At 39.9% G+C, this 26,084-nt stretch overlaps 1 protein-coding gene across 1 annotated transcript in view; it reads right to left on the bottom strand.

Annotated features, from left to right (window-relative positions):
* The window catches only part of ABTB2 (ankyrin repeat and BTB domain containing 2), a 158,993-nt gene that overhangs the window by 18,003 nt on the left and 114,906 nt on the right, over positions 1–26,084 (bottom strand). The window contains exons 4-10 of the mRNA XM_081341818.1: positions 11,740–11,892; positions 6,179–6,344; positions 5,239–5,328; positions 4,662–4,763; positions 2,776–2,872; positions 2,007–2,142; positions 140–366 (exon numbers count right to left, since the gene is read on the bottom strand). Coding sequence (XP_081197944.1) covers positions 140–366; positions 2,007–2,142; positions 2,776–2,872; positions 4,662–4,763; positions 5,239–5,328; positions 6,179–6,344; positions 11,740–11,892 — 971 coding nt within the window. The remainder of the gene's footprint in view (positions 1–139; positions 367–2,006; positions 2,143–2,775; positions 2,873–4,661; positions 4,764–5,238; positions 5,329–6,178; positions 6,345–11,739; positions 11,893–26,084) is intronic.

Below are 26,084 nucleotides of genomic sequence, written 5' to 3'. Positions count from 1 at the left end.
ATATATATATTTAATACAGACACACCACACACAGAGACACTCACAGACACAGACACAGACACAGACCTGTATGCACAAGTGACTTAACGAATTCTTCCATGCCTTACAATGATAAGGAGAGTCAAAAACAAAATCTTACCAAGTACTCTCAGTTCCATTGTGATATCAACATAGCCATGCTCTGCACTGTAATACATGGCCTCCTGTAATGCTTTCATTCTGGTTTTGCATAATTTAACTTGGCCCTCATTAGAGCTTCCTTGGCTGGAAGTATCATTTTCCACACCTTCTGCTAAAATCTCTTCCAGTGAGAGAACATCTCCCTTCGACTGCTGTGGCTGTGTCAACAACTTACGCAGGACATTTCTGTAAAGTAAAAGCAAAAGGTGAGCTACATAGATCTGGAAACTATGAGATAATTCAGTTTACTCGGGTAATTGGGTTAGTAAATGCCACAAAAATAATTTTAACGATGCCAAGGAATCTTTCTAGACAAGCAAAAGAAATGCAAAGGTGGAATTTAGCAACATTTTCTCTTTTAACTATTTTCAACTTTGTTTACTGAAGTATTCACTGGGCCACACACAAATTAGCACTATAAACATACCTTGCAATGTAAAACCATCTTGCTTGTCTTAAATTGACACTAGCAGCTGCACTATGTGAACTGAGTTTAAAGATACACACGCACATACACACACTGTGTGTGTGTTTATGTGTGTTTATATTGAGATTTTTTTTAACAAGAATAACTAACGTGAACTAAAGTAGAATGAGAAAGAAAAAAGTAAGGGAGAGATAAAAAAAGCGCAAAGTGTAAAAAAAAACCCAGGAAGATGAAGACAAAAAAAGTAAAAAAAAAGAATACATAAATGATATAAAGAAGTGGCTTTTGATCTTTACAGCAGGTTTAAGTACAATAATATTTTAACTTCTCTATCTAAGCTTATATCATGATTTGCTCTTTTCTATAGCCTATCTTCAGGGACGCGGTGGCTCAGTGGGTTAGGACGCTGAGCCTGTCGATCAGAAGGTCGGCAGTTTGGCGGGTCGAATCCCGAGTGCCGCGTAACAGAGTGAGCGCCTGTTACTCGTCCCAGCTTCTGCCAATCTAGCAGTTCGAAAGCACGTAAAAATGCAAGTAGAAAAATAGGGACCACTACGGTGGGAAGGTAACAGTGTTCCATGCGCCTTTGGCATCTAATCATGCCGGCCACATGACCACAGAGGCGTCCTTGGACAAGTGCTGGCTCTTCAGCTTTGAAACAGAGATGAGCACCGGCCCCTAGAGTTGGAAACGACTAGCACGCATGTGCGGGGGAACCTTTACCTTTGCCTTATAGCCTATCTTGTCTAAATATCAGAAGCATAAAACACAATTTCACTTTTTTCTTTTTTACACAAAAATCCATATTTTCTGCAAAAGATATAAAAAGTTTTTATTCTAAATCTCTCTTGCAGCTATTCTCCTTGTTGCTGTTTCCCCCCCCTACCCCAAGATACTAGAGCCTTTGGTAATTTGAATATTTTCTATTAATGTTTGAAATTTCTGGGCCAATGGTTCTCCATAAAAAAATAATATAACAAAAGATACTAATTTAGAAATATAAATTTTGCTCCTGATGGTAGCAAAAATATGAATAGGTGGCTGATATTTACAAAATGATTAAAAATGGAGTGATGCTAGGATACAAAAACTTGATGAATACAATTGTATTAGGGTGCAGAAACATCCTGGCAGAACTATTGCTTTCATCACGTGACACCTGGTAAATGAAAAAGTAGAGACCATTATTCTCTGAGATTGCACTACAGTCCATAATCCACCAGTATCCTTTGCATGTTATTGAACCAGCCAGAGGCCTTTCATAATGTCCTGTGAAAGAACCCAAATAAATCCCTTGCTCCAGGTGCTGATATAAAGCACAAAAGGAAAAAGAGCTGATATCTCCTATCATCCATGGGGCTCACCTGTCTACACTTATCAACCTATGCCTATGATTTACCTGTGTCCATGAGCAGCAGCATGGCTGAAACAGTTCATGTCCTCATGAAGCGATGAGGACATTCCATTGGCTTCTAGCATACTAAGAAGGGGATCAGCTCCTCGGCTCAGCAGCAAACTGACCAGCTCATAGTTACCTAGAAATGCAAACAGTTGTATTGATTTTTTTTTGTAAAGTTGTAAGATAGCCTTCCTTCCTTCCTCTAATTTGTAATAGTGGTCTTGTTTATTTGATGAGATGTGGGTACCAAATTTCACTGTGTAAATACAGTAATGTGCAAAAGTTTGTGTATATCTATATGCATACCATTATTTTCTATTATAGTTTCCATTCCCCAAAAAGGGAGTAAGAATCATGCCAAGTGGATCTATGTGCATATAGTAGGATCACATATTATCTTGTGTACATACACTAAGTACAATTCATCATTTCATAATCCTACATAGTCTCAGTGCCCTACTGCAAACAGGCTTCCAGGAACTGCATGACTATGTAAGTAAAAATATTTGGCACCTCTGAAAATATTGTTTCTTCCAAATTTGGGGTTTTTGACACTTCACAGTCAGACTGAAACCCAAATAGATATTGGAGGCAATCGTTTTAAGATTATGTATCTATACCAATATTTCTCAACTTCAACAACTTTAAGATATGTGAACTTCAACTCCCAGAATTCTGCAGTCAGCCAATACTGGGAACTGAAGTTGCTGAGGTTGAGAAACCTCTTTACTTTATTAGGAATGAAAATGCAACATTTGCTGAGACTTGCCTGCTGCTGAGGCCAGTTGAAGTGGTGTCTCAGCATAATTGTCTTCTCCACTGTTGACAGCAGAACCTTCAACGTGAGCCCCTGCATCCAGCAGCAACTGTAAAAAAAACAGGGAATTTGAAGAAGAAATGGAGGCAGGGAGACTGCTAATCATGGCATCTACCTTGTGGTTTGCAGTTATTGTAAGACCTACAATAAGGTTACTAGATGTGGATTGCAACATTCCAGATGGTCAATAGAGGGCAGCAAATAATATTCTGTAAGCCTCTCCTACTCACTAGTGGTTATCTGGAATTTTGCAGCCCAGATCTGATAGTCCTAACATACAACATTTTTGGAATTTAATTCACTAACTCTAAAGAGTTTCTCTCTTTGTCTATTTTTTAAAGCTCTGGTAATTTTCAAAGAGACAGCTGTATGTCAGATGCATGAAACTATAACATTTCCAGCTATTTCTGAAAAAGTGGCAGATATGGAAGACCATTTGGAAATACGCTTAGAATTCAGAATTGTTCCTAAATGATTGTATCCACTTTTGGATTCATGGCCTCCAGCTGTTTTTAATCTCACTAGCTGAGCATCATTCCATAAAGCTACTTGGATGGATTATCGTCCAATCAGTCCATTATGATAAGAAATGTAACAGAAAGAAAGAAAGAAAGAGAGAGAGAGAGGGAGAGAGAGAAAGCAAGCAAGCAAGCAAGCAAGCAAGCAAGCAAGAAAGAAAGAAAGAAAGAAAGAAAGAAAGAAAGAAAGAAAGAAAGAAAGAAAGAAAGAAAGAAAGAGATGCTTTTGTCCTTCTCAATCTCAATCCCTTCTGTTTTGTGTCCCTTGTCTTTTGGATTATCTGAGCTTTACTACTTATATACTGAATATATATATCCCACTTTGGCTTGAGACATATGGTTGCAATGAGGATGTCCACAGACAGCCCATGTGTCTGTGCCAACAACTTTTTCACAAGGTCTCAAGTGCTCCACCCTCTTTCCCGCTTTTCCAAGCTAAGCAGCTTCTGTCTTTTACCTTCTTTCTTCTTAAGACTGTTTTGAGGAGGGAAGGTTGCTTTATGCATATACCTGCCTGTTCATCCATAACAGGGCAAGGTCGTGTAGATTTTGCATGTAGCTGTCTGTGTCTAAGTGAAATAAGTCTCTGAAGATTGTATGTTTTGTGTGTGTCGAGACAGTTCTATATCTTTCAGTGCATACACAAATGCATGCCAATAAATGTGCCCAATCAGGTTCCTTGGCACATTTTGTACCTTCCAGCTAGCAAAATATTGCCTGTCCCAGTAAAAATAAAAAAATGACTATGAAAGCAATGCTTTATTTTGAAATACATTGGCGGTGTTACCTCTTTCCTAAATCTGCGTTTATGAATTGTTGCCAGTTTCCCTGGGAAAGTCTGAAGAAGGCATTTTATTTATTTGCTTATTTGTATCCACCTGATTATTTTTACAAATAACTCAAGGTGGTAAACATATCCCACATACCTTCCTCTTCTCATTTGCCCCACAACAATCACTCTGGGAGGTGAGTTGGGCTGTGAGAGTGACTGGCCCAAGGTCAGCTATTGGATAAAATATATGACTGGCCCAAAAATGCCCAGCTTGTTTTCATGGCTAAGGTGGGATTAGAACTCAATTTCTCCTCGTTTCTAGCCAGTTGCTAGACCAAACTGGCTCTCATTGCTAGTGAAAACATAGGTGCTTCAAAATGGAGACATATTCAGCAGCAAACATAGACTGGTGCCTTCCAGACATGTTGGAGCAATCCACAAAATCCGAGGCAGCATGGATTTTCATCTTGTTAGAGATTTGTTATGGATGTCCGATCATATTCTTTTCAGGTTTCATGTGAAAGTTTGACAACTTGTCTTTTGCTGACCTGGACGACTGAGATATGGCCATGCAGCACAGCGAAAGTGAGCGCAGTCCAGTGTCGGCTATCAGGATGAACTGATGGGTATCGAGATGAACTTCCAGGAACCTGGGAAAAGGGGAGAAATGTTTATTGGTTGCAATTCTTCTTGTTGTTACGCTCCTAAAATGCGTTTGAGAATAGCACAACCCTGGCAAATTGCAATCCTTGGAATCTGTGGGCTGACATAACTCTGAAAATTCTGCCAACACTAATTAGTGTGTGAAATTCTTTAGGTTGGTTGGTTTAAAATGCATCTACTAGTTTTCTTTATAGGTTGTTCTTGCAGAGGGAAAAGATTTATTCTTTCAATTTCTGCATACCTTTGCATTATAATTCATTATCTCATCTACGGCAGGCATTGTTGCTTTAGAATCCATAAGTACCACCACCACTATCACCATCATTTCTAAAAAAAAAGAAATTTCTTTCCAAACCTATTCAGCAAATTATTATATGAACCTCAAAATGCAATATTTCACTTTGCAATTATTAGATAAGTATCCATACCCATTTACCTTTCTGCAGCCGATTTTTCACTTACTGGTATATCCAGATTTGCTCCAGCATCAATCAGCATCTGCACCATGGCTTCATCTCCAGCAGAACAGGCATACATGAGTGGAGTCATACCCTTTAAGAAAAAAGTACACAGCCAGTTATTGTATTTCCAAAAGCAAAACTCACAAACAAAATGTTGAGTTCTATATATTCTACATCTGCACATTTGTTTCTTCACACTTTATAATACATCAACATTATCCATATATGATATACTTTGGCATAAATATTTTTCTTCTTATAAACACTGGAAGTAGACTAGGCATGGAATTAATTTCAATGTAAGGATTTATATTGATTCTCTTGCAGAAATGCTTAATTGTTGCACATTATTTTATTTCTCTTTTTGTCTGTGAGACATAAAACGAATGCAATCACACAGCACATGAACCATAAACACAGGTTAATAACACAAAATTGCTATGTCAACATAACACACTGTGTTATGAACTCAGAGGTGGGCAGAAGTGAGTTCCAGATGACATACTATGAAACACTGAAACGACATTGGTTTACAGCTACTATATTTGCTTTACAAATTTACTTTGTCTACAAATCTTTACAATGCCTTCATGATATTGGTCAGATTAATGAGGCTTCTGAAATTCTTGTATTTCCCCTTATAAATTTAGTTACTGCCTTCTATTGACTGAAGTCTCCTATAACAGGATGATACTTTAGCATTTCTAAGGAAAAGGAGGAGAAGCACACATGCGCCAGTTTTGCTAAAATAACTAGAGTCAGTTAAGAGCTCGTAGTGCTGAATGATCCGGAATATCAGAGTGGCCCTGAGTCCACCTGTAGTACGAACTTTTACATGCTGGTTTGTGGAAGAGTATAAGTTTACATGATTGTAATAACCTGGACTATCGATTTTAATCTTGCTTTATGTCGTGAACATGATAGAACTGACTTTTATATACCTGATCATCCATTGTATTAACGCCTTCAGGTCCTAAGGCTTCTATAGCTTGGTTAATCAGATCAGTCCTTCCACAGTTCAACATTCGAAACCCCAGATCCTGCTGGAATTTTTCAATAGCAGCCTTTGCATCCATTCGCCGGAAGGAACTAAAGCAGCATTCTGGCCTGTGGAAGTGTTACAACCAAACAATGCAACCAGAGCTTATTAATTATTGTTATTAATATTACAGCTAGTGTCCTGTATCCCAGCATGCTGTGATCTTGTTTTCCACTAAGGAAGAACAGATGTAATGAAAGACATAGAATTATTTCTGCTTCTTAACATTCCAGCTACAGTATTTGCCTTCCTCACCATTAATCTGAGGACTGTTTTACATTTGATATGGCAGAAATCTGAGGTGGCATAAAGGATTGTATTATTTCAGACTTGAGATAAAGAGATCGTGTTTCTAACTCAAATTTCCTACCAAGAGGCAATATTTTTAGCTCCCACTTCTTGTTAATCATTTACAGGGAACATTCAGAAAAGGCACAATTCCTCTTGTAGGCTGAAAAATTACAATCCTATCATTCATGCTCATCTCACTTGACCATGTGTAGATCAGACCTAAGACAGATGTTTTGTTAACCATTTTGTTAACACACGACTTTGTCTTCAACTCATACCATGATGCAGAAACTTATTCATTTAATTAGAGAATGTATATGGCTCTGGCAGCTTACAAAAAAGCCCAATACACAAACAATAAATACAATAGCTCTCCACTCCCAGGCAACAAAAATCAATATAACAAGCTACTTGATGGGTTCCCTCCCACTCTGGGTTCCCCAGGCCTGTTGGCAAAACCAGGTCTTCAGGGCCTTGAGAAAGAGTGTCAAAGTGGGGGCCAGTCTAATCTCCCTGGGAATGATGTTCCAAAGAGAGGAAGTCACTAGGAGAAGGGATCATTGTGTGGATGCTCTATAGCAGGGATGTCAAACTGCTGGCCCGCGGGCCGGACGTGTCACAAGGAAACCATGCCTACCCCACTGCCGGCAATGGGGAAAAAGTTCTGATACGTCGCACGACATCACGTGACATCACGAGTTTGACATGTCTGCAGTTTATAGCATCTACAGAAGGGGTCTTATCATGTGGATGCTCAATAGCACGTACTGCAAAGAAAGATTAGCGTCCTATTGTTCCTATTTCCCATTTGAAGCCACTGTGACCATATCCACCTCTTTGGTCCCTAGCTATTGTTTTTTAATCTTTTGGCAACAGGAGGATCCAACTGTGCCAGATACCAATCCCTCCCATTTTATTTGCCAGATTTGGCAAGCAGATGTGCAGCTGCCAGGCTGGGTAAGGTTGCAAGAGAAGCATGTGTGCATTGAGTGTGTTTGTGTGTGAGGATGGGGAAGGGCTCTTGAGGCAAAAGTTCTTCTATTTTACTGAGGTTTTCCATGCAGTCGCAAAGAACTGTCTGGAAAAAGGAAGTAGAAGAAAATTGCTTCGTAGGCATCAGTTGTCAGGTTGAAACTACAAATCTAGTAGTAAGTAGGGGTTGATCTGCAGGGATGGGTAGGTGCAATTTTTTCTTGTGTCCTGCAGGCTTCTGGAAGACAATCGGCATGTGTTTCGATGCTCAGGCAGAGTAAGGGTTGGAAGTGCAGTTAGCACATTTTTATGCCAACCTACAGCTGCCTCCCATATTGGAGAATTAACTGTAGTCTTGCTGTGTAGTTGTCTCCCAAAAGGTCTTTCACATGGACAGCTAGCAGATTCATTTGACACTTTCTTCTTTATGTGCAAATTGAGGTTGTTTTTTTTGTTTTAGTGAAAGTAGTCAGAGGGGGCAAGAGGCCTTGATGAAATTATCAAAGCTTTTCTCTCTCTAAACAGATGGGATACTTATGTTTTAATTGTTGGTGTTGCATATGACTAATTTCATTTTTGATTGCATCAGATAAAACAGTTGAGGTTAAGAAAACAATATGGAGCGCTGCTGCCAAAAGTAGCAGATTGGGAAATTCCAATGTGTGAGTTTTGTTTATTCTAAACTGAGACTGCTAGATTGAAAGACTTGGAAGAAAGAAATTTTGCACCGTTAGCCCATTTCTGAGCAGTTAAAGAAAAATGATAATATTCTGTTCAGTCCATTACATTTAGCAATCTTAAAATTCAATTCATTTATTTATCTGATATTGATGCCACCTGACTGCAACTGACTCTTCAATAAAAAATATTGTTACACTTCAACGTGTCTTTCTTCGTATAATAGCTACTTTTCATAGTTTTTCAGAGACCCTTGAGGGTACTTACATGACTTTTCAGAAGCCAGACAGGGTTATGAAAGAGTTAAAAGATTTTAAATGAAATCTGTCATGCTTAAAATATACTTATATACAGTAATACTCCAAAGTGTATTCATAAATGTGAAATTAGCTTCATCCTCAAAATAATTGCCTAGAAATATTGAGATTTTGAAGAGGTATAAATACTGAGATTTCCAAGTGGTATTTAAAGATTAATATGATGAGTGTATGCAGGGCTTTTTTTCTCATAGAACGCTCAGAACGGAGTTCCGGCACCTTTTTTGGATGGAACCTTGTAGGGTAAGCAAGGCAGGTTGTATGACATGTGTGAGTTCCGACACCTTTTTCTTTTACAAAAAAAGCACTGAGCGTATGACACCAAGACAGCAAACAATGATGGCAAAACCGGTAGAATATGTTACAACTGGACTGTGAAAGGAAGCAACTGACTGATTGCTATTAGTTCATACAGTCTATACTAGAATACTCCCTGTCATAATATTGAAGGTTCTTCAAACAGCAGCAGCAGAAGACCCTAAGAACAGCCGTGCTGAATCATAAGGAAGGCCCAGCTAACCCAGCTTTTTGTGTCCACAGCAGTCAACCAGATACCACTAAGGATGCTAGTATCCAAATATCCTAGCAATCATGGATAATCATGGATCTGTAATAACTCCACAGATATTAATTAAACCTTTATTGGAGAGAGGTGGAAAATTAAGGGTTTTTTGGGAGGTGGAAGGATGCTAATGAATTAAAGCTTTTTGGAGGGAAATCAAGCCTTTTTCGATGAAGGAGGGAAATGAATTATTATTTTGTTTTTGGCGGGAAGAGGAAAATGAAACTTTTTTTGAGGGAGGAGGGAAACAAAAGGATTTTTTTGGAGGGAAGCACTCCTTTGTACAATGGAGGTTCTGGAGCAGATTGGCTACCATTGCAAGGCTGGGAGAAAAAAACCACCCCTACCTGTCTGCTATCTTGGGCAAAAGGCACAATCTTGCCACATTGGCTTAACTGCAGCAGTGAGGGTAGCTTGGCACTGCTGTAACACAAATTGAGAGGGAATGTCTGTCACACGGTGTCCCTGCAAGCAATCCTCACTGCTGCAGATAAGCTGAGGTGACGAACTCCTGCAGGATAGCTTATGAGTCTGGAATTGATGATGATTGGTAATTATATTTATTATTATTATTTAAACTCAATTTAAATAATTTTGTGTGCACTTGATTTTTTATCATATGCATGGGTTTCATGAGTTGTGCATACTTTGGAGAGAATATATGTTCACACTATTTTATATGCTTAATGCAATTCCTTCCTTCCTTCCTTCCTTCCTTCCTTCCTTCCGTCCTTCCTTCCTTCCTTCCTTCCTTCCTTCCTTCCTTCCTTTTAATTAATTTGTATAGCATCAGCGCTTTATGATTCATACAGCTATCCTGTCATAATAGTGACTGGCAGCCACCAGTCAGAAAACAAAACAGCAACACAGATGATTAGGGGGTTAGAGGCTAAAACATATGAAGAACAGTTGCAGGAATTGGGTATATCTACAGTAGTCTGGTGAAAAGAAAGAGTAGAGGAGACATGACATCAGTGCTTCAACATCTGATGGGCTGCTACAAGGAAGAGGGGGGTCAAGCTATTTTCCAAAGCACTACAAGGCAAGACAAGAAACAATCAATACAAATTTATCAAGGAGAGAAGCAACCTAGAACTAAAGAGAAATTCCTAACGATTAGAACAATTAACCAGTGAAAGGGCTTGCCTTCAGAAATTGTGGGTGCTCCAACACTGGAGGCTTTTAAGAAGACTGGAAATCTACTTGTCTAGAATGCTATAGGTTCTCCTGTTTGAGCAAGGGGTTGGACTAGAAGACGTCCAAGGTCCCTTCCATCACTGTTGTTCTGCTAAAGGTTTACTGTTCGTGAATTTGGCCAAACAGTTTTAAAAATCAGTAGCCACTGCTACATTTTGTGGAAATGGATTTTATAGTTTTAATTATCCGTAAGTTTCTCCAGACATTCTTACCATTCTGCTTAATATATAGCCATCTGGCGAGGTACGTTGTCTGAAAGTGAGCTAAGTAAAATAAATAAGTTAAAGAAAGCATACAGAGCATGGCTTCATGAATTGCTTACAAACCCCTTGGCCGCAGAGGACATATTTACTTTCTCCTGCGTAACAAACTAATATGTTATGTACGTGTGTTTCTACTTTGTGTGCGTGTGTGCCCTGAGAAGTATTGAGAAGGCTGCACACATTCTGCTCTGAGTCACGTGACCAGAAAAGTGGGGGTTTAGAGTAGAACAGCAGCATTTCTGAGTTACTGTTTCCAGCTGCTTCTCCCAACATATAGTAGTGCAATGGGGGATATTTTTTTTCCTGGATTTCTTTTCTCTGCAGCTCCAATCAAACCCAGCCTATTAAAAACACACAAACACAATCATTGTTTTGCATGCTTCTCCTGTCATAGATAATTTGTCCTGTTCTGTTCTGATTCGGGAGAGTTTTCCCATTGGTAGACAGATGGCCAGAGGGCAGATGGTACCAAGCTCTTTGATATAATTTCCTTCCATTATTCTGTTGGATTGGAAAGAATAAAAATATTGATCCCGATGCAGATTCTTCAGGAAGGGGAATGAAGATGTCTATCCATTGCAAGAACTGTTCAGTTAATCCCATTCTCTGATTTCTGTTATTTAATCATTACCAATCTTTTCTTATTTATGACTGCTCTGTTTGCTCAAGAATTTTTTTATATTTGGTCAAAGCTTCTTCAAAGATTCAAGTCAACTATTTTTTCAAGGTCATCCCTCTGTACATGTTTCTTTACACTTTGAAAAAACCCTCTAAAGGTTATTGCGGCCTGATTTTACTTCAGAGAAGCTACGTGGATGTTCTTTCTACGTGTCTGATCATTATACCTTTAAAAATGCGGTCCTTCAGTTTTTTTTGAACAAACTGTGATTTACCTTTGGGGTCACATGTGGTCAATCACAATAAGTCCAAGGAGGAGCTTGTCCCATTTTAGATTAATTTTTTTTTGGTTCGATGGTTTTGTTTTGATGGCCAAGAAAAATGCTAAAGTTTATAAATCAACATAACATATGTCCTCCAGAAATGATGCTGACACAGATGGCTTTCCCATTATGCACCAATTAGTCTTCTGGTATGTGTTTATAAAATGTGTTTGAAAACAGCAGCCTTAATTAGAATATATTGCTATTAAATGTAGGTGGAATATTAAAAGTACCCCACTTACTTCAATTGTCGAGGTTCACAGTCCAATCCAGGTAATAGCAGCCTAGCTGTCTGTCGGATGTCATCACTGTCTACTGTTAAACTACGCCGATGCTCAGCATAGGTTATAGCTACTCGCATCCATTCCATCAATGGGGGAAGAAGCATGAATGGCCTGGAGAAGAAAGAAGACATCCATTACACCTCGCGTTAAGATCCATTTCATCTAGGAATATTGATCACGTATCATACAACTTCTTAAAAACCCATACTTGTTTACTTTATTTCAAATAACTTTATTTAATTATATCAGTGGCATCTACTTTCGAGTCATCATGTCCTCTTTAGTAAACATGGTCACACAGGACAAATTGGCTAGGATGTAAACTAATTAATAAGTGACCTACTTTATATTTCTTTTTACATATAATGTATGATATGCCAATGTGCCACAAAAACTGGAATGTGGCCTCTAGGACATTTTCCAAACTTGCCACTGAAGGGAAGCAGGGTCGTAGCCACTGGCAATAGAAAACATAACAATTCTGCTCCCTTTTGTTAGTCTTCTGGGTGGGAGAAGTATATGCAGACAATCCTTGATTGTAACTGTGCCTGGAATTACAGTCATGCCAGTTGTTAAGTAGGTCACCATGTGAACACACTCAATTTTGCAACCTTTTTGGGGGCAATCATCAAGTGAACCACTGTGGTCATTAAGTAAGTATAACAGTGGCTGAGCAAATCCATTGTCTGCAATAGGTGTTTTTTTGCCGGAAACCAGAACTAAAGATGGCTTTTGTTATAAATGTTATAAAACATGATCACGTGACCACAGGATGCTGCAAATGGCTGTAAATGTGGGCTGATTGCTGAGGGTCCAAAAATGTGATCGTGTGACGTGGGGGCTTTCAGAATTTAGAACCTGGGTTATAGGTAACCCTGGAAAATTCGGTTGTAACTTTGATGGGTCAATAAATTGAGGACCACCTGAACTCTGGAAGACATATCAGAGAAGTATATGTGGGCATGTTTAAAGTTCTTGCCCTTTTTTCCATGACTTTGTCTACATGGCCATTCCGTGTACTTCATAACAATCAAATATATTTCACAACAATCAAATATATTTTTCCAGATACAAAACAATTTTGCACATGATGTCTCATACATCAGATTTTTGCAACCTGACAACCATCCAAAATTTTCAGAACTTTAGTTTGCATGGATATTGCTGAACATTCTGGAAGCTGAAGTTCACACATCTGGATGGTGCTCCAATTGTAGAAAGCAGAAAATCTGATATCCACTGAGAACTGAGATAGCAAGACAGTGTGTGCTACATGCTGGGAGTCCACTTAATCTGTTTAAAGTATTGCTTCAGCCATTAAGTTAGTAGCTAGCCAAAGACAAGCCTACTCTTTCATAAAATCATTAATCTTCCAAAATATCTTGATTCTTTAAAAAACCGTGGTAATTATTATTCACTCTTCGATACTTTTATCATTTCTCTGAACTCTGAATATCCATACAGCTTCCATAAAACCCCATTTATAACAGTATGCTTAAAAATAAGTGGGCTATTAAGAAAATAAGATGATAGCATGAAAGACAAATCACATTAAAAATAATGATGAATAATAACATCTATGACTGGAACGCTCTTTTTAAGCCTTTCAACCTTTCAACTTTCTGCTCATCAGGAGCCTACCATTTACTCTTATTTTGCCACAAGAAAGGCATGTTTTGTTCAAATCTGCCTTTTGAAACCATAGTGTGGCTTCTGCTGGGTAGACATTCAACTAATCAAGTTAATCTTTTTGACTCATGCTTTTTCAGCACAGCATCATCAGCCATTTTGTCAAAAGTACTGCTGCTGCCATTACAATAAAAACAGTATATGTCTACTTAGCTTCATATATTTATCCACCATCCATCTAGACCAGACATAACAAACTCGCGACATCACATAACGTGGTGCGACGTATTGGAGCTTTTTCCCCATTGCTGGCAATGGGGTGGGTATGGTTTCGGCATGACGCATCTGGCCCGTGGGCCGGCAGTTTGACACCCCTGATCTAGACTGCAACATCAGGATGACTTTGCATAATAATGAAAAGGTAGCATATAGATTAGAAGGTGATAATGGCAAATGTACAAACACACATACAAACATACACACACACACAAACACCTCATCTTGGAAGAAGACAATGGTAAGCCCCTTGTGTTTTGTTGCCAAGAAAATTGGATTTACGTATAGTGAATCATCAGGAATCAAGTTTTGTCCAGGGTGAAAAAGTGTAAGGTTTTGGAAAAGGTGTTTGAGACAGAAACCCACAAAACAATATTGTTAAAGTTCTATATGACTTCTAACAACACAAGTAATAAGCCATTTGATTTAAAAACAAGTTTCCTACCTTTTAATAAAAAAAATGATTCTTGTGGTGGTTCCAAAGAACCACAATTGATTCTTGTGGCTGTTTAATCTAATTTAAGAAGTGCTCTCAGAATATGACTTGTTCAGCAAGATATGTGAACCCAGCACTTATCTGAGGACCATGCTTAGTAGGTCTACTATTGGCAACACCTGTCTGTGACAAATTACAAGAATTGTACGGAAAAAATCGGAAAGCCATTTCTCAGTGTTAGTAACCAGAATGTAAACAGGTAGTTGACTCAAGAAAATAAAATAGAAAGCAGAGATGGCTCTAAATATGACTGAAATAGAGGGGTTTTTCTGACAATGCTCAAGGTGACAAATTTCAGAAAACAATTTAGCATCCACACGGTGCAACAAGAGCACATACTAGAGTCTCTTAAAATATAATGCACAAATGGGTTCTTACTTAGGCCTGTTTCAAAATTTCCCCCCTGGTCTTGCTAAAGGACATGATTGTTGGCTGCAACAGTCAAGAGGAAACAAAACTGACCAACCGATGGCTTTACAACAGTGCAGGAGCCTCTTGGATAATCAGGGAGCAAAGGCCATTAAACTGTTATTGGGAATTACAGATTTGAGTGGAATGGCAATGCTATAAAAATGGCCACATGACAAAATGGCAAAATGTAGCTGGCACATGACCAGGGCTGTAGGCAAGGGTCATCCTAATGAGGCTTAAGGGATGGAAACTGTGCGTGTCTGGTTGTTAAAAAAAAGGAGACAGTAAGAGAAAGGCTATGCCTAGCATGCAATGACTTTGTTGGGGATAGTCGTATTGTGCTTTTTTTTCCCAACAGTGTAATAAAAAATAGATGCATATAAAACTGAACAACTGGATACGTAGAGTCACTGCTTGCTAAAATGTAAATTTAAAACTAGTTTGGGCTGTTGGAAGCACTACAGAAACCTGCAAACCAGTTTAACCAGTGACAAAATGCAAAAAAATAATAATAACAAGGGTGTATAAATACATATCAACACTATTGCTTCCAAGTCTTTGTAACCTTAGCCTCATCAGTAAATCTACAACTCCTCTGTTTAATTCTTAAACTAAAGGAGAGGAAGGTAAATAAAAAGGTATCTGTGGGATGATGTTTGTCAAGAAACCTATCATTACCATTCTATAAAGATGCTGGACTTGATTCAGAAAATTAAATCTTTGAATTGGTTTGGGGCACTTCCATTCCTGACAAACAGGGAAATGTCCTATTCATCCTTCATCAGGACATATATTAGGATATAACCATGCTGCAGTAGTAACAACATCTGTGTATCAAGACTAATAGCTGTTCTATGTCTCCCCCTTTCTTCCTGCATCAATCTATGTAAAATACATTGTAAATACATATGATGCAAGTACTTCCCCCTTCATGAAAGTAACATGAATTTTAGCTTTAACCACTGTATCTGAAACATTTACAAAACTACACAATGTTTGACTAAACAACCTCTAGAATCATAACAATGTGAAAAGTCATCTGACACAAAGGTCTTATTATTCCAGCTGTTGCTTTTTGCCAATAATGACTTTTGCAGAATGGGATACACTCATCCTGTTAATATCTTCCTCATATTTCCCCAAAAATAAAATCACAAACTTAGCTGGATTCATATACTTCTAGATTTAAAACAGGAGGCTGCATTTGGACATAATGCTGAGATTATTATGGTTTGGCATCATAAGAATACAGTAAGCTGCAGTGAATCTTGCAATTGCTCGTAAATCTTTCTCTTCCAAAGTGCAGAAAAGCTTGAAAACTTTTGCTTCCACTTTTTTTTTATCTTACCTGCATATTGATATAAATTCCAAGCACTAAATTGTAGAGAATCTTAACTGAAATAAGCCAGCTCTAAGTTACAATTCATGATGACTTCAACTAGCACTGGTTAAGATGAGCGACTGGTTAAAATTCAAATTAAATTGGGATCAGCCAAATGGAAACTTCTAATTACCTTCGAGCAATGTTAGAAAAGGAGAGGGAATGGGAATACTAAATCATAGATTGGTAGTCTTTTAATAGCAGATATTATTTCCACTGGCATTTAGGAACTGGTGTGACATGTTGAAAATGGCATAAGTTGGACAAAGGGGAACTCTATGGGAATGCTGTGAATCAGAAACTAAATATGCATTTGTGTCCACAGTTTCCTGGAACTGGACATAAGTCCCTATGAAAATAGGGAATCTCCCTTCTGAATAAGCATACAAAGAATCGTCCTTTAGACACAAATCTGGATTCAGGTTTGCTTATAGAGTGCCCTTGATATTTTTATAACCCACTATCCCTTGATGTATTTCTTCCTGCTAAAAAATTAAATGACAAATTAAATGACAAATATCCTGGCATTGCCACCTGCTCCATTGCTGCACATTATCTAAAATTAAATCTAAAGGACGCAACATAGGATAAAAGCCGCTTGTAAGAACGTGTGCAATTTCTAGTATCAAAATTCTCCTACCGAACACTTTTTCCTCCACAATGGGCTTATTTTAATTTTAAAAGGTTTTTATTAGTTTGTTCAGGAAGAGGAGAAACCGTAAGACGCAGATAAAGTAAAAGGAGTCAGACTGCAAAAGATTATAGAGAGATTGAAGATTAACATTTGCTTCCACTCACTTTTCATGGGTTAACATAAATGAAGCTAATCCTCTGCAATGAGGGATATGCATAAATAATAGAATGCATAGCGCAGCTTTCTAAGCTGCAATAAGTCCTGGTTTAGTATAGGAAGGTTTTATTTCTCCTCCCGCGTGGCCCCCCCCACAAAAAATTATGGAATCCCCTCTAAAGCAATAAAGACCATGAGGCAAACAAAGAAAAAAAAAGAAATACAGCGTTTTGTTGTATATTTGGGAAAAATTACTTATACAGGCAGTCCTCGACTTACAACAATTCATTTAGTGACTGTTCAAAATTACAACGGCACTAAAAATGTGACTTATGACCATTTTTCACACTTCCAAACTTTGTAGCATCCCCATGATCACGTGATCAGAATTCTGACGCTTGGCAATTGGTTCATACTTATGACCGTTGCTGTGTCCCAAGGTCACGTAACTTACCTTTTGCGACCTTCTGACAAGCAAAGTTAATGGGGCAGCCAGATTCACTTAACAAACTTAAGTCCCATAATTAAATTAAATTGAGTTGTATTATATCACATCACAGTTCCTCTGAGAAATTCTACCCAATTGCTGTTTTTAAAGAAAATGCTGGAGAGAAACTCTTTTTCTCCTGTGCATTTGAAACCTCTGTCAACTTCAGGGGTGTCAAACTCTCCATGTCACGTGGTGTGTCGCTATGTATCGTGACTTTTTCCCCCTTGCTGGAGCCGGAGTAGGCGTGGCTTCTGCAGGACGCATCCGGCCCACGGGCTGGCAGTATGACACCCCTGGACCACTTGGTCAAGAAACTTCCTTTCCAAGTAAACATGCTTAGCTTCAAGAAAGAACAAGAAAACTCTGCACCAGTAACTGATAAGAGAATTGGTTCTGAAAATTCTCAGTGTATTTCATTAATTTAGCACTATATATTTCCAGGGATATACATATAATTGAGTTCTAACTTTGTCAACAATCTAATTTGGCCAATAATGTTTTAGGTAATAAAATTAATTTCTAGTAAGCCATAGACAGTGATGAAAAAGAACTTTCGGGGAAAATGGCTACTATTGCAATTGAGCTGAAATTATTTTTTTGAACTATAGCATTTGACTGATGCTGCATTTGTGCACAATCTGTTGTCGCTGAGCATGCAGTCTTTGTATAACTCAATTCACATTTGAAGTTGATGCCAGTGGAATGCTAAATTAGGATGTTTGTCTATATGTTCATGTGAGTGTTTCTAGAGGATAATTAGCTGTTGTCTGTGAAGGGCTTCAGAGATCACTTTACTTGGAACTCTGCAAGTGAAAAAAACCTAATATTTACAATGCACAGCAAATACTTTATTTCTGAAGACCTACAGCATGCTGTGAATATATTCAAAGAGAAAAAAAAGGGGGGGCATTTTACCAACAGTGATCTGGTAAATGATTAGAAGAAGAAGAAAGAAGATTTATAGCAAATGCATGGGGAGAAGAAGCAGGAAAGCAGTGGCGAGGAATCGTGTGGAACGAGGTTGGTGGAATTAAGGAGATCCTCCATTAGCAGAACAATATGCAACAATAAAGACAAAAAGCATATTGGGGTACTCAGGAAACAGTTCCTTAGTGCAAGAATAAGGATGCAACAGAGCACAAACAGGAGACTAACATTTACTATGTAAAAGAATAATAACTTTTTCCAGAATACAAAAGTTCCTGAATGAAGAGGAGAAATGTTTGTCCAATGTGGAACACTATTCAGAAGAATTTAGGATTCCTATTACATTTTTCTAATTCTCTGTTACCCTTCACAAAGATGGGAATAATTGGCTTTTTCTTTAGATTGGCATACCCATCCTAAAGGAGGTATGAATGATATTTTTTCTGGTTGCTAATCTTGGTCTTGGATTGTAACTGAAATTGCTTATCCATTTTATTTTGGGGGTCTATTGTTAGCCACATGGATTTACAGCATTTGAGTTGGCTGGTGACATAAATTACTTCAACACACAAACACACAGGCATTCTGGGGAACCTAGCAGAAACTAGGAAAAACTTACATTCTGATAGTTAATAGGTGATTCTTGAATAATAATGTTAATACCAAGATTGAGATACTTTCTCTTTTAAAGGTTAGAGTCCATTTTTTAGTAAACCACAAATTTCTTCCAATGGAAATCCTTGGAGAAGATAGAGGGCAATATTATGAATCAGGTTCCTTAGCTTTAGACTAAAAGAAAACTAGTATTATTGGTGGTGGGGAAACCATATAATATTCTATGAGAAATACTGAGGAAAAATATCATTTAAAGAATGAGTTGAAAATCGTGTTGATTGCTTTGCAAATGAGCCAGATGTCAAGGTACTGGCATAAAATATTAGCATAAAATGATCTCATTCGCAATTTGGAATTGTTTGAGAACAGATCTGTATGGACCTAATGAGAAATTTTATTTTTAAAAATATATATACATCAAGTACCATTCCTTTCCTTGGCTCTATTATTAGCTTTGACTTTGTTATGCCATAAGAACAATATAAATGGAACTTCTATAACCACCTTCCACCATTAGAGCATTACCAAGGGCAGGCTCAGTGCCATATGTTTATGTTTAGTATCACTTAATTATATAAGAGCATACCACATCATTCTTTTAGAAACCACAGATTTCTTTATCCTGGTTTCTCTAATTTACTCTAATGGAAAATTATTTTAACCATAATGGGTTGGGGTAGACAGTGATGATTAAAAGTATGCTTTGTTTTATCATGTCTTTGCCAGTGGTCTGCACTTTGCAGGAATGATAATTGGTAAAGTAGTCTTACTTTCAACACAGTTTGAGTAACCATGCTTGTCTCTAATGTTGATGACATTTATCTAACGTAATTTGTTAGCCTGCTATTTATTCAAGAAACGGTTTGATTCAGTAACTGAAACTTCACATAGGAAAAACCAAATTTAAATCTGTCTTTAGTTATGGAACAACCTAGATCAGGGCTTTTCAACCTTTTCACCCATTGTACCACTTTTAGGATAGGGCAACATCCTAGTAACACCAGTTGCCTAGCAAGGTGTCAAAAACTTGATGACCCAAAAAAAAAGGAAAAAAGTGATGAAGTACAGGTAGTCCTCGACTTACAATATTTTGCTTAGTGACTGTTTGAAGTTACAATGGCACTGAAAAAAGCCCCCCCCCCTAGCCACAGCTGAGCAAGACACCTGCCTGCCCACCCAGCGGCGCTCTTCCTCCTGTCCGAGGTTTTCATTGTTGTGAGCATTTCTGTTGAGGATTGGCAGCGGGAGTGGGGTGGGGTGGGGGGTGTTTGGTTTTTATTCCCCCCATCTGCTGGGTGGTTGCAACAGATTTTGGTCACTTCACATGATCCTGGGACACTGTGACCATCACAAATATGAATCAGTTGCCAAGCATCTGAATGTAAATCACAAGACCTGGAGATGCTGCAACATTCCAGCTGATCGCCGCTTCTTCTGGGCTCAGCAGAAGTGCCAGGATCAGCACCAAGCTCCAGCTGGAGCCTGGCACTGATCCTGGGGCTTCCGCTGAGCCCTGACAGCCTCGAAGAAGCGCTGATCGTGGCACTTTCGCTGAGCCCTGACAGCCCTGCAGCTGCAGCCATCTCTCGTTCAGGCTTGTGCAGTGCTGCCAGGTCATTCCCCTCCCCCACTACCACTTTTCTAGGATGGTCGCGTACCACCTGCCAGGTGCCAATGTACCACAGGTGGTACCCGTACCACTGGTTGAAAAGCCCTGACCTAGATGATTTTGAGGTGCAACAAATATTAAAAATGAATTGAAAAGTGAAAATGGAATGGAAAGCAGGGGCAGTGGGGAATGTGTAAAAAAATACATATTTCAAACAATTATATGTTACATAGTGTTATCCTTCATTTTAGTGCCACATCATTCTCAGAAGTACTCTGGATTTCCATTCAATCACCTCTGATATTTCTAGCTCAGGTCTTTCATCTCATTGGTTTGTGGATGAATTAGATCAGGGGTCCCCCAACCTCTGGGCTGTGGACTGGTACCAGTCAGTGGCCTGTTGGGAACCGGACTGCACAAGAAGCGGGTGAGCGAGGAAAACTTTATCTGGAATGCATGGGATCTAGATTGCACATGAAACCATGCCCCCCCCCCGCTCCGTTAAAATTATCTTCCACAAAACCAGTCCCTGGTCTCAGAAAGGTAGGGGACCATTGAATTAGATGGTTCCAATAAGCAGAAGGTGTATAAACTGGAGTTGTGGGGAAACACCAAAGGCACTGCTGGGCACTCATTGTCTGTTATTACCTTCTTTACAAGGCCACTGTCTTCTTACCCAAACCATGGCTGGTGTGGCTTCATTTCTTCCTTTCAGCACCTGGCTTGGCTTCTCCTCCGCTAATGTGGTACAGGCTTTCTTTGTCCCCTACAGTGCCAACTTCTGCACTGCAGGTGAGACGTAAGGCTGGTGCTGCACAAGCCAGAACTACAGAAGAGAAACTGGTTGCATGGGCAACGAGACAGTGGGAAAAGGAGAGTGGGACTAAAAAATCTGCAACAAATGGTAAACTGGGATGCATGATCACAAACTGTTCTACATGCCTGGCCAAATGCACCCAATGGAGATGGATGAAGAAGCTGAGATAGCAGTACTTCAGAGGTGAGTTATCATGGGCCTCACAACAAACTAACAAGCTCCAGCAGGTTGCATGTGGCCTGCAGGATGTTTGAGACTTTTGTGTTAGAGAGTAATAATAAATGAGGAATACTGACCTCTTAACTATATTAATAAACTTCAAAAACATGCCTGATTCGATATGTTTTTTGATAATAAATAATTAAATAATAAATTTTATAATGAATAATAAAAGTAAATAAATCACAATTTAAATCCTAGATTTGTTTAATTACTTCAATTATCTAAAGAAGTGAGCTGTAATTCTCAAAAGCTTATAGCTTTTAATAAAAATTGTTAGTCACTAAAATCGCTACCTAATTCCTTCTAAAAATAAAAATAAGCATCTCTATGTTGCAACACAATCCTATGTTAAAATTGTGCACAAATTCTACATCTCCATGCTAATCAAACCAATGAGATTATGTGAAGTCAAAAGATTTCTTGTCCCCCCCCCCCCCGGTTTTGTTCATTTGTTTGGAAGGATACATTAGAGGAGCTCAACAGCTCCTCAGAGCACTGAGTGCAACTTAATATACATATCAAAGCAAAACAATGATTTACTAATAGTATGCCATATAGAAAAAAGTAAAACAAGATGCTGTTACAATAGTTTTACTATATTTAGTTTAAAGCTTTTATCTCAGAGCTACCTAATATCCTGGAATACAAATTAGTGCTACTTTCTCTTGGACCCTGTTAAGTCCTAATCCTCTAAAAATAAATTATTAATACCTAAACTATATCTTTAAATGCTTTTTCAGTAATTAGTAAAGGTAAAGGTACCCCTGCACATGCGTGCTAGTTGTTTCCGACTCTAGGGGCCGGTGCTCATCTCCGTTTCAAAGCCGAAGAGCCAGTGCTTGTCCGAGGACGTCTCCGTGTTCATGTGGCCGGCATGACTAGATGCCAAAGGCGCACGGAACGCTGTTACCTTCCCACCGTAGTGGTCCATATTTCTCTACTTGCATTTTTTACGTGCTTTCGAACTGCTAGGTTGGCAGAAGCTGGGACGAGTAACAGGAGCTCACTCTGTTATGCGGCACTCGGGATTCGACCGGCCAAACTGCCGACCTTCTGATCGACAAGCTCAGCGTCCTAACCCACTGAGCCACCGCGTCCCTTCTTTCAGTAATTAGCAGGCCTTAAGTCAGTCATCTCCAACCTTTCTACCCTGATAGGCCTTTTGAGGATATGCTATGGATCTTTTGCAAAAACGGCTGCTGGAGAGCTTTGCCCTGTCATGTGAAATACTAACCATCACAAAGTTCCAGTTTGTAACTGGTTATGATCCTCCTGCTTTTCTTTAGTCCCCCCTCCCCCCGGGCACATAGACAAATTTCTGAGCTGGACTGCAGCTGTTCTTTAAGCTTTTCAGCTTAACAGAATTTTTGTTCATGACTAAGATGTTAGAGACCAGTGCTTTGCCAATTTTCACACTTAAAAAAATGTTTTAAAATATAAATGTTCAGGTACGATAAGGAGCCTGGAAGATCCATGACCTATTGGACGACCACAACACATTAAATATCAGGTATTTTTCAAGTTACGCTTTACCAAAGTTATACGAATAAGAGGAAGTCTCTTTCAAACAGGAAACTGTCACATCGTATTAAAAAAAGGCAATAGTTAGGTAAGAAAAATGATACCAATTAATCTGCACTATACATTTAGTGCAATGGTCCAGTAGCTAAGCAAAGTGCTTTGCAGCTTTTTCACCCATACTCTGATTTCCACAAAATCTGACACATACTGTGCCTGAAAACTAGAACAAGATTCCTTTTGTTCAAGTTAGCAGCTCCCCCCATTTTTTTTGCAGCATTCCCTGGTTTTCCATCCTACGCTCTGTTTCCATTAAGTTGGCATTTTCTGAATTTTGCAGTATATTTCTAGATGGATGGCACAGTTACTCTTAGTCCTAACACAAAATGCTTATAGTCAGATTATCCATCTATCAATGAGTTTACCCAATCTAATGGGTATCAAGTTGGACCACTCTATGCTTATAATTGTTTCTCCTATTTCTTTGCTGTTATAGAGTCCTGTAAAGAATTACTGTATACCAGGGCTTTTCAACCTTTTCAACCATTGTACCACTTTTAGGATAAGGCAATATCCGAGTACCACCAGTCGCCCAGCAAGGTGTCAAAAACTTGACCAAAAAAAATAAAGAAAAAAAATAAAGTACAAGTAGTCCTCGACTTACAACAATTCGCTTAGTGACTATTCGAAGTTACGACGGTACTGGAAAAAGTGAGTTTATGACCATTTTTCACACTTATGACTGTTGCAGCATCCCCAGGGTCATGTGATTTACATTCGGATGCTTAGCAACTGATGCATACTTATGACGTTCAGTGTCCCAGGGTCATGTGATCAAAGGCTGGGGGCGCATGGCCAGCTTATCACTCAGGTTGCCGGGTGCCTGTGGGGGGGGCAATCCGTGGGTCTCTGGTGGATGGGGGTGGGACTGGGGTGGGTGCCTTCCTTCCCTCCCTCTCTCCCATTGTCCCTTCTTTTCTTCCTTTCCTTCTCTCCCTCTTTGTCTTTTCCTCCTTCCTTCCCTCCCTCCCTCTCATTGTCCTTCCCCTTCCTTCCTTCTTTGTCCCTTCCTTCCTTCCCTCCCTCCCTTCCAAGCAACCTGCTAGGCCAAACTAAAAATAATGCACCTCACACAACCTGCCCATCTCCCATTTTCAAGCACGTACATTACAAACCGGCTACTTCTCCCAGTCAATTTTCCCCCATCAGAGCCCAGCGTTCGAGCCAGGTTCCCAATCCTCTCCGTGTACATCGTTCTTCCCATAGCTCTCCCCAGCGCTGTCAAGAGATGCCCATTTCTGACTGCATTGCTACTGTTATCAAGTTAATTTTCACCCGCCCGAAGGAAGAGAGCGATGCTTTTCTCCCTCCTCCAAAGGAAGGGAGACAAACCCGCATCGCCACCAAGTCAGCCTTCCTTTGGACGAAGTAATCGCCTTGCAATGCAAAACCATGGGGGCTCCGTCTTTTGCAAAGGGCAGTGCATGTGCCCCACGAGCAAAGGAAGAGAGCAGCCAAGCAACCTACTAGTCCAAACTACAAATACTGCTTCTTGGGATGGGGTGGGGGAAGATGGAGAGCAAACGTCTGGAAATCATGCAAGAACTTTTCCTCTTATTATTACTATTATTCTTCCAAGTTACAAAGGAAAAGCAGAAACAGCCCAGCTGCGCAGGTCAAGCTCGGCTCTCTTTCTCTCTCCCTTAAACGCGGTTCATCAGGAGTTCCAGATCTTCCCACGCTTGCAGCGGGAGACCGGAAGCTTTTCCACCGACCCGGGGCAACTTTGCAAAAAAACAGCACAGAGAAGCATGGCTCAGCTGTAACTGCATACCCCAATCCCGCACACCTGCCCCACTCGCTTGCTTTCCACTCGCTTGCGGGGTGCTCGGAAGCCACCGGCGCTCAGAAGCCACCCGCCCCGGGGTGCTTGGAGGCCACCCACACAGGGCACATCGGAAGCCACCCACGCCTACTCAGAAGACACCCGCCCAGGATGCTTGGAGCCCGTCCGTGCGGGGCGCATTGGAACCCATCCGTGTCCACTCAGAAGCCGGCAGCACTTGGAAGCCACCTGCGCAGGGAGCATTGGAAGCCACCCGCGCCTGCTCAGAAGCTGGTGGCACTCGGAAGCCACCTGCCTGGGGCGCTTGGAGGCCACCCGCATGGGGCACATCAGAAGCCATCCGCGCCCGCTCAGAAGCCGGCAAGTGAGCTTGCCAGCCCTTCCTCCCAAAACACAACACTTGCTTACTCACCCTTCCTCGCTCATTGCTCCTCAGAAAACAGGCCGTGCCAATCTGCCCCTTTTATACTGCTTCTTGTCTCCGCCCTCCTCCTTTTCTCTTCTGGGTGCACCAGAAGCTCGAATCCAATTAGTATGTTGCCACAGATCCTGGGAATCAGGCAAGCTCTGCAGCTCCAGCTGATCTCCTCCTGGTCTGTGCAGCTCTGTTTTAATTTGTTCCCTCCCCCACTCCAATTAGGTAGGTGGGCTCGCGTACCACCAGTCAGGTGCTTGCGTACTACTGGTGGTACGCGTACCACCAGTTGAAAAGCCCTGCTCTACATGATTTCAGATGTATGTTTCTCAAATCATCATGTTTCATGAAAAAATCAATGGTAGGTGGAAATAAGGAGGAGTAAGTAGATATGCTACATGAGTAGTTTGAAATTCAGGGCCAGAAGTTTAAAACTCAAATATACCTTCACTTTTGGGAATTTCTTGAATAACTAGGGTTGCTTTCTGTATATATCTCATAATATAATTTTGAAACTAAAAGTGACGATACAATACTACTAAGACCTTCTAGAGCAGGGGTCAGCAACCTGAAACAGTGAAAGAGCCACTCGGAACCGGTTCCCTCACAAAATGAAAAACTGGGAGCCACAAAAAATATGTGCGCATGCGCATACATGCACCTACCCTGCATATTTGAATTGATTGGTTGAACTTTTTTAGTCCCACTTTTTTTTTACTGCACATGGTAGAGGACTAGGAGCCGCAGGAGACGGCTGAAAGAGCCGCATGCGGCTCCGGAGCCACGGGTTGCAGACCTGTGTTCTAGAGGAAAGGTGGGGTATGAATGCAACAATTATAAGATTTGGGATTAACCAATGCC

Source organism: Vipera berus (genome assembly GCF_964194415.1).
Source record: "Vipera berus genome assembly, chromosome: 1".
Taxonomy (NCBI): domain Eukaryota; kingdom Metazoa; phylum Chordata; class Lepidosauria; order Squamata; family Viperidae; genus Vipera; species Vipera berus.
This window is presented reverse-complemented; position numbering and strand designations above follow the sequence as displayed.